Source organism: Carassius auratus, chromosome 23, assembly GCF_003368295.1.
Source record: "Carassius auratus strain Wakin chromosome 23, ASM336829v1, whole genome shotgun sequence".
NCBI lineage: Eukaryota > Metazoa > Chordata > Actinopteri > Cypriniformes > Cyprinidae > Carassius > Carassius auratus.
Window position 1 is genome coordinate 18,138,020 of NC_039265.1, and position 8,930 is coordinate 18,146,949.

Sequence of the window (8,930 nt, forward strand, 5' to 3'; positions counted from 1 at the left end):
TTATTATTGCAATTCTGCACACAGATATTACACAGTTACAACATCCCTCAACAATGCATGAATGCATGAATAAATAAATGCATAAATGCAAAAATTTAAGCAGATTGCTGACCATGTAATCGTGTAGTTACTATAATCAATAAAGCAAAACCTGGAAACAATAATAATTAATAATGGTTTAAATTATTTACAAAAGCTGTAAAAAATGTATAAATAATGCTGATTGAAAAGTACATAAATGTATAAATGAATGCATAAATCAATGCAAGAATACATAAATGCATTAATAAATAAATGCAAAAAGCATAAATGAATGCCTAAATAAAAATAAATAAATAAATACATACGTTTGCAAAAATGAATGCACAAATTAAATGCATAAATAAATAAGATGCATGAAAAATAAAAAGCATAAATAAATACGTTTGCAAAAATGAATGTACGAATAAAATGCATGAAAAATAAAAAGCATAAATAAATAAATAAATAAACCACACTCAGACTGGCTGTAGGTCTCTGCCAAGTTTAGTGCATGTAGTTTAAACTCTTTCCCAGAGTTTGGTCACATGTTGGTTGTTTTGTACAATAACAGTATGTTGGTTTGTCAAGCCAAACTCCATTATCAGATTTCATCTATGAGCAGACCACATCCATGAAGACCCATCAGTGAATGGAGTGATGTTACCTTGATCCTCTTCAGCAGCCACTGCATCAATCCCTGCTGGGCCGCCTCTGTACACAGACCGGGACGAAACTCGGCCATGTTCTCGATCACAGCTGCCACAGAAAGACAGAGAGATCTGCTGTTACTGTAAGACCATGCTTCTCTGTTATGACCTCGTTTCTGCAGCGTCTGCTTCACCTAGTTACAAGAAAACTGATGGAGCACTGCAGTGAGAGCAGAAGACGTTCACTCGACACAAGAATGCATGGACGCAGAGGACACAGCGTTTATTTGACACTCGCTCCAGACAGCAACCAGGGCTTAGAAATAAAGACGACCCCATGAAACGGTCAAATCAGTTTCCACAAGCAGTAAAGAGCCACTGACCGTCAGGTTTGGACTAGCATTTAGAAATTAAAAACACGCTATGAATCAACTCAGGTGAATTTCATTACATAAATGTGTAATAATTAACGTCTACTAATTATAATTAGATGTATTCTGTTATATGAAAAAAATACATTTATAAACAAAATGAACAGAAATTAGTCTTTATGTTTTAAAGACTTATGCACCATAAGCATTTATTTTTTACATTTATGCACATAAGTGCACATATAAATGTATAAACTAATGCTTAAATAAATGCTTAAACATTCTGTAGAAACGCAATAAATGAATAAATTCATAAATCCTACAATGCAAAAATAAATACATAAATTAAAACCATATAATACTCAAATGCTTAAATGCATGCATAAATACTTAAATAAGTCCTTTAATAAATGTTTAATTGCATAAATCCTCAAATACATAAATTGAAACTTAAACATAAAAAAATTGATAATTCTTTAGATGCATAAATAAATGCTTTAATGGAAGTGAATTAAATGAATGCATTAATGAACTCTGAACAGTCTGTAGGCCTACAATACAACTTTTTTGATGGTGCATGTATAAAATTAATAATAATAATACTACGTTTTATTACACACCCGAGTAATTCATACTGAATTTATTTAGATATATTTTTGAGATTCTCGCTAGAAGCGATCATAAAACGGACTACTTTTATGCAATTTTTTTGCCGTCTAGCACCTGCATTTGAATGAAAAAGACCAATAATTTGGGTGAACTATTGCTTTAATAAAAAAATGTTTTGCGTATAACGCCATTAAAAAAGCAAAAGTATAATCTTACTTTAGCCTCAGGGAATGTCACCAGTGTGAGTAAAAATCTGAACTACTGCCCAGACCAGCCAAAAAAACCCTCATAGACGAGTGGGGACACACAAAAAGAGGGAAAGAGCGAGCAGAGCGAACAGCTCTATATGACACATCACAAGGGAGTTGGAGACTCATCTGTATTATAAAAGACTCTGAAGACACCCGATAACTCAATCAGAGGCATGATGGGAGAAAAATCTCACAGCGATGAGTGGGAGGAAGAGAGAGAGAAATCTCATGAGGAAGAGAGAGAGATTACACAAGAACTGGAACAGCAGAGGAAGACATGGAGGAAATGTGTTCAGTCAGACCCTTTATCTCTCCAGAAGCAAACCAGACGCACTGTTTCCAACCGCTTTAACAGAGCTTCAGGCATTTCCTCCCTCTTACAAACACATTTGCTCTTTGGGACAATTGACATTTTAATGTTTTGGGAAAAAGGCTCTTAGGCTTTCTAATGCTGTGGTTATTTGATCCAAAAATACAGCACTATTGTGAAATATTATTACAATTTCAATTAACTGTTGTCTATGTGGATATACTCAAATGTAATTTATTCCTGTGATGCGCAGCTGTGTTTTCACATGTGTCACATGATCTTCAGAAATCAGAATAATATTCAGATTTTCTGCTCAGGAAACCTTAACATGAAGAAACATGAGGAAAAGTAGCATTCCACTGATGGATCCTCTGCAGTGAATGGGTGCCGTCACAAAAACATGACAATAAGTTTTGTTTTGCTTCTTACGAACACACAACTTTTGTCTTCTCAAGAGATTAACTGCTGGACTGGAGTGATGTGGATTACTGTGATGATTTTAGCAGCTGTTTGGACTCTCATTCTGACGGCACCCATTCACATCCATAGGTGAGCAAGTCATGCAATGCTACATTTCTCCAAATCTGATGAAGAAACAACATCATATCCATCTTTTATGACCTGAGGGTGAAGACAAATCTGGCATTTCTGATTATTATCAATGTTGAAAACCGTTGTACTGCACAATATTTTTGTGGAAACCATGATACATTTATTCTCAGCATTCCTTGATATTTATAGCATCATTAGCATCATTTATATTTAGGCATTTGGCAGACGTTTATCCAAAATGCAATCAAGGTATTTATTTTATCAGCTAATTTATTTTCTTAAAATAATATTTTAAGTCGCAGTAATGCTTTTTTCATAACTTAAATTATATATATATATATATATATATATTTTTTTTTTTTTTGAAGCTCAATGGCAAACCTGGCAATCCAGCGTTTAGTGTGGAAACTTCCCACCATACGTGTTTTCCCGGTGAACTGATAAAATCAGACTAGCGCATGTTTGTTGTTAGCTGATTAGTGTGTGTCTTACCTAAAGTGTTGTAAACACCATCAGCTTCCTCCTTCACCGTCTCGTCCAAACGCTCCATATTCTGCACCATGAGAGCTACGACCTGCCCCTCCAACTACACAGAAATAACACCCATTCAACAAACACACAAACATGTACACATTTATTTAGGCTAATGCTAAAAAAAATAAAAAATAGTAACAAATTTGAAACTAAATTTAAACATTCAAAAAGTATATACAAAGAAAATAAATGTAAAATAAAACTATTTACACATCCTGAGGTTGATGCTCACCTAGGCTGCATTTACTTGATCAAAAATAATATATTATAAAAAATATATATAATTTTATAATTTAAAATAACTCTTTTCAATGTGAATACAGTGTAAAATGTAATTTATTTATTTGATATGAAGCTGAATTTTCAGCATCAGCATCATTACTCCAGTCTTCAGTGTCACATGATCTTCAGAAATCAGAAAAATATGATGATTTACTGCTCAAGAAACTGTGATAAATTTTATTTTTCAGGATTCTTAGATTAATAAAAAGTTCAAAAGAACAACATTTATTTGAAATGTTTTCTCTGGAAAAAAAATACAGATGTGCTCATAAAGACCTGGTTTACTTGCGATGATGCATCTCAAAAAATATATATATATATATTTTTTTTTTATGGTGAACCTGAAAAATCCAGGTTAGATGTAGCTTGTAGTTTGAAAGGGAGGGAAGGAATCAATAAATGAAAATAATTAAATAAAATATTTATATAATATATTAAATTCATATCAGCATAATAAAATAAACAGAATGCATTGTATCAATTTTAAAAAAATTATATACACAAAGCTCTATTTTATAGCGCGTGTGTTGAGATGTCATATTAAGCATTATTCAGATGTGTGAAGGCGTTTGCTTGGGCTGCACAACACAAACACTGAACAGCAGCAATCAGACCCATGCGGTTCAATCAGCCTCTTCCTGTTTCCTCTGCTCCATCTGACACAAACCGTGATCGCACAACCTCTGAAACCATCTGGATATTAACATTGTTTCTCTCTGCTTCTCTTGCAAACGTCAGGCCAAATACGAGTCATTTCCTCCTAATGCTCCCATCTAACACTGCTGAAGCAGGCCGTGATCTCCTGTAACACCACTGATCAGAACAGGAATCTTCCCTTACCAGAGCGTCGATGAGCACCTCTGCGCCCTCCTCGCTCTCGTGAAGCGTGTCGATGTCGGTCAGCTCCTGCAGGAGGTCCACCACCGCGATGCTGATATGTGATCCACGCTAAGGACTTACAACACTGACCAACGGCTCAACACAACACATCAGCTCATGTAGAACAGACACAACAGCAGATACTGATTTGTTTATGTGCTGTAAGAAATAGAATAACACTCCTACTCAAAAGTTTGGGATCTGTACGTTTGTTTGTTTTTTAAGACATTTTCTTAGATTTGTTTCAGATCAATTCTGTGTTTTTGGACCTTCAATTCATCATGAAGCAGCACAACCGATTTCAACATTATTAATAATCAGAAATGTTTCTTGATTTGATCACTGCAAAAAAATCATGTTTCAAAGAGTATTCACACAAAAAACACTTATTTTGAATTGCAATAATATTTCAAAATATCAATGTTTTTACTTTTTTTTCACTATTTGGTGAACATTTCAATCATTAAATATTTTACATGTACAATCAAATAAACAGTTTTGAATTGAACCGAGCCCAAACTTTTGAAAGGTAGTGTATATTTTCCTTTTTGTGGCTAATAACATTTTTTATTTATTATCATGGTCATTTAGATGATAATTTTTGGGTTATGACTGCTAACAGCTTTCCAACTTTTTTTTTTTTTTTTTTTTTATGGCTAATAACCATTTCCTTTTTTTTTATATTTTTTAAATAAACGTTAACCAATGTTTTTCTTGACTGATTACTAACACTAATATATTTAAATAAATATATATTTTGTTCAGCAAATCTACCAATCCAGAATTGGACAAAAAGTATTACAAAACATCTGAAACTTTTGATAAGATTTCACATGCTTCTTATGTTTTGATACAAACAAATAGATAAATTAACAATTATTTAGGTTTAGATTTAATTTCACATAGAAGCATCTACTAAATCTAATGAGTCAGTTTTAAACATGCCAATAGACCGTGCATCTAATCTAACTAGCTCACTAATATTAAAGCAGTTGTTTATCGAGCAGCAGTGTGATGCTGAGGATATCAGTGTTGTCGTGGCTGAGGAGGCCGAGCAGCGAGTGAACAGCGTTCAGCTCCACCAGCAGATGATACAGCTCTGGAATCGTGGCGATGACGTGCATCTCCTGGATGATGTCATTCAGGTCAAGCTCCGCCTCCATGAACCTGCCGACAACAGGAAGTGAGGTCACTTCTGATCTCACTGCTTGCATCTGTTCGCATGAGATTTCTTCATAACTCACTTCTCGGGGTTGTCGGGAAACTTGATCCTCAGCTCCTGGTTTTTGTAGGATCTCTTCTCAAAGGTCAGGATCATCTTCTTCACGGTGCTCTCATCCACGAGCTCGGCCTGTCAACACACAGCAGGCCAGGAGGTCAAAGGTCATGATTCTGAATATGACATCAGACCTGCTTTTTTTTTCCAAGTTCAAAATACTATTTTACACAGCTAAAGGTAGAGCTTTAGCTAAAGCTAAAAGGTTTAGATGGCTAATTTTATTTGAAGCCTGTGAAATTCTCGATTGGGATCTAGTGTGAATGTCATTAAAAAATAAACAAATAAAAATGCAAAACAGTGTAGATTTTTAATACTGGTGATAACACCACATTCATTAAAAAAAAAGAAAGAAAAAAAATGGTATTGGTTTAATAAAAGATTAATGGTAACAATACATATTTAAATAATTCATATTTTAGTAGTGACACCAGAATAAATCTGGAATAAAATTGTTTGTAGCTCATAAAATATTAATAAAAACTGTCTTGTGTTAAAAGTAGTAGTATATTTTTATTTATTATAATGCCATGTCAGAATCTTCAGCTATTTACATGGCACAAAATAAATAAACGCTTAAAAAAAATACCATAAAAAAACTTTAACATGGAAAAAATTTAAAACTTTTAATCTTGTGTAAAAACATTTTTATAATAAAATAAAATACCCTGAAATTATATAACTGTCTATCACAAAACGTTATATTTAATTGCATTGTTAAATGAGGAATCTAGAATAGTAGACATTATTACTGTAATATTTCTTAAACACTGTGTTTTTGTGAAACCCATCAAATACTTCTATCACTATATATTATTAAATAAACTGTTTATCAAATAAAATTGCACTGGCATAAAACAGTCTGCCTGTAACATGTTCTTCCCCACAGAGCACATCTGTGTTGAGAATGATCTCACCTCTGGATCCTCTCCGTCCTGATCCATCAGTCTCTCCAGGATCTTCTCTCCGTCTCCGGTCTGCTCCTCGCTGTCCGGCCCTCGTCCTGCATCTCGTCCCGCCGGCCTCTGCTTGCTCCGGGACTCCTCGCGGCTGTCTTCAGCTCTGGGTCTCTTGGCACCTCGGTCGGGCTGAACAGAGAAGATTACTTCACACGACGGATCCACACACTCTGTTTAACCATGAGACTGTTCTCAGATTCACACAAGAGCGATCGCACACGTCTGCATCAAAGACGTTTCTGCCACTGTGACTACAAGACCTTTTTAATCATTTCTGAACAAAAATACAATGTCATACTTGTTGAGCTTCACTGATGAATACATTCTGCTATGCAGAAAAAAACAACCAATATTTTAAATGCAGATTACCTATAAGCTTACTAATATAAATATATAGTTTTTTTACATTACATATTACAAACTCAGACTAAAAATGTATTAAATCTTGTATTAAAACTAGATAATGTACAAATAAAAAAACAAATAAATGCAGATTACCAATAAGCTTACTAATATAAATATATAATAAATATATTTTTTACAGTATGTTTCTAAACTCTTATTATAAAAATGTATTAAATCAGGTAAAACTAAATAATGTTCAAATAAAACACAAATAACAATATATCTTTGTAATCTAAAGAAATACACTTTTTATTGGCCTAATCAGACTGATACAATATTTTAAATTTTTACTGTTTTGTCTAAATCTTATTGGTTATAACATAACCAATTTATTTATTAAGTAATAAAGAAAGAAAAATGTAAACAAAAGTTTTGAGATAACATCCCAATAAACATAATTTAACACATAATTTAGGCATGTTGTTTCAAGAAACATTAATAATTTAATTAGTCAAACTGGTTTTCAGCCATAAAATAATAATAATAACAACAACAACAAAAACAACAACTATTATTATTGTTGTGATTTACATTATCGACACCAGACAAAAAAAAAATTATTAATAACAATTTTTGTAATTAAACGATTTACACACTGTATTTTGAGTAAAAAAAAAAACTTTAGTTAAAAGTCATAAAAATCTGATGTTATATTTTATGTTTTAGGATAAATAAATTAATGTAAATGTAATAAATACGTTAAAATAAAGTATTCTTTTATCCTAATAAACACCTTTGATGATAGGTTTCAAGAAAAATCTTAATCGAGGAAATGTTGTTCAGTTGCAAATTTACCAAAAATAAGCCTATCTTAAAAAAAATAAAAATAATAAAAACAAACACTAACATAGCATTAGCATAGAAACAAACCCTCGTGCGTCTTTGCTAATTCAGTAAAAGATTCATCAGGGCTTTTACCTACTTACAACAACCTTAAACACCACTTAATCACTTGTAACGATTGAAAAATTGGTTTATTTTTGTATTAATGAATCAAGTTTGTTAATAACGTTACACGTTAATACAAGCAGCAGAATACATCAACCAATGACGATTTCATCCCCACAAAGTCACGGAGAGACGTCAAACGGGTCAGTACCTGATAATTCAGCAGCTCCCCGACATCCATGACGATTTCTGTGCGGTCTAAGCCTTAATAAAACTGATGTTTGTGTAAAAGTCTGTGAACACGACACGCTTACGAACAAAACTTGTTGGGTTCTGTTCTTCGCGCGTCGCACGAGTGACGTCATTCAACAGCGACACCTGCAGCCGCGCAGACGCAGTAAAACCTAGAACTCTACTAGAACACTACACAGTGCACACCAAACTGTACACTACAGAGACAACACGGACAGAACTGACTGTATCATGAAATGATGCGTTTCACTATTAGTTCAGAATTGTTTACAATGATACCGCAAACACGTTTTAATAATAAGGTAAACTAAAAAAAAAAGAGTCAGTTTTGATCTTCATGTTGACTGTGTCAAATGTTCTTTTGGATATCTTTATGTTTTTTAACCCACTATCACTCTTGCACAAATCTACAGCAGTATTTCTGTGCTGTTTGGCTTACTCGAACTTTGCTGCAGGTTTTTATCTGTTTCTGAAGCAGATAAGCAGGTGAGCAGACAGCTTTAATTATTCACAGTCAGAGATTACACACAACACAGACACATTTCCCTTCAGCTTTATTCACACGAGATAGGAGCACTAGCTCACTGCATTCAGTATCAAACAGTGTGCATTATGCATCAATAAACGTTTGAAACATCTTCACATCACCTCCTTATTTTGCATATTCAGTGTTATTCAGTTAATTTATAGTTTA

The 8,930-nt window shown here is 33.4% G+C and overlaps 1 protein-coding gene across 1 annotated transcript in view; it reads right to left on the bottom strand.

The window, feature by feature from the left end:
- LOC113041614 (beta-catenin-like protein 1) overlaps window positions 1-8,225 on the bottom strand; it is a 42,815-nt gene extending 34,590 nt beyond the window's left edge. The window contains exons 1-7 of the mRNA XM_026200245.1: window positions 8,196-8,225; window positions 6,650-6,820; window positions 5,701-5,807; window positions 5,484-5,623; window positions 4,418-4,515; window positions 3,254-3,347; window positions 686-777 (exon numbers count right to left, since the gene is read on the bottom strand). Coding sequence (XP_026056030.1) covers window positions 686-777; window positions 3,254-3,347; window positions 4,418-4,515; window positions 5,484-5,623; window positions 5,701-5,807; window positions 6,650-6,820; window positions 8,196-8,225 — 732 coding nt within the window. The remainder of the gene's footprint in view (window positions 1-685; window positions 778-3,253; window positions 3,348-4,417; window positions 4,516-5,483; window positions 5,624-5,700; window positions 5,808-6,649; window positions 6,821-8,195) is intronic.
- Window positions 8,226-8,930: the final 705 nt, after the last annotated feature.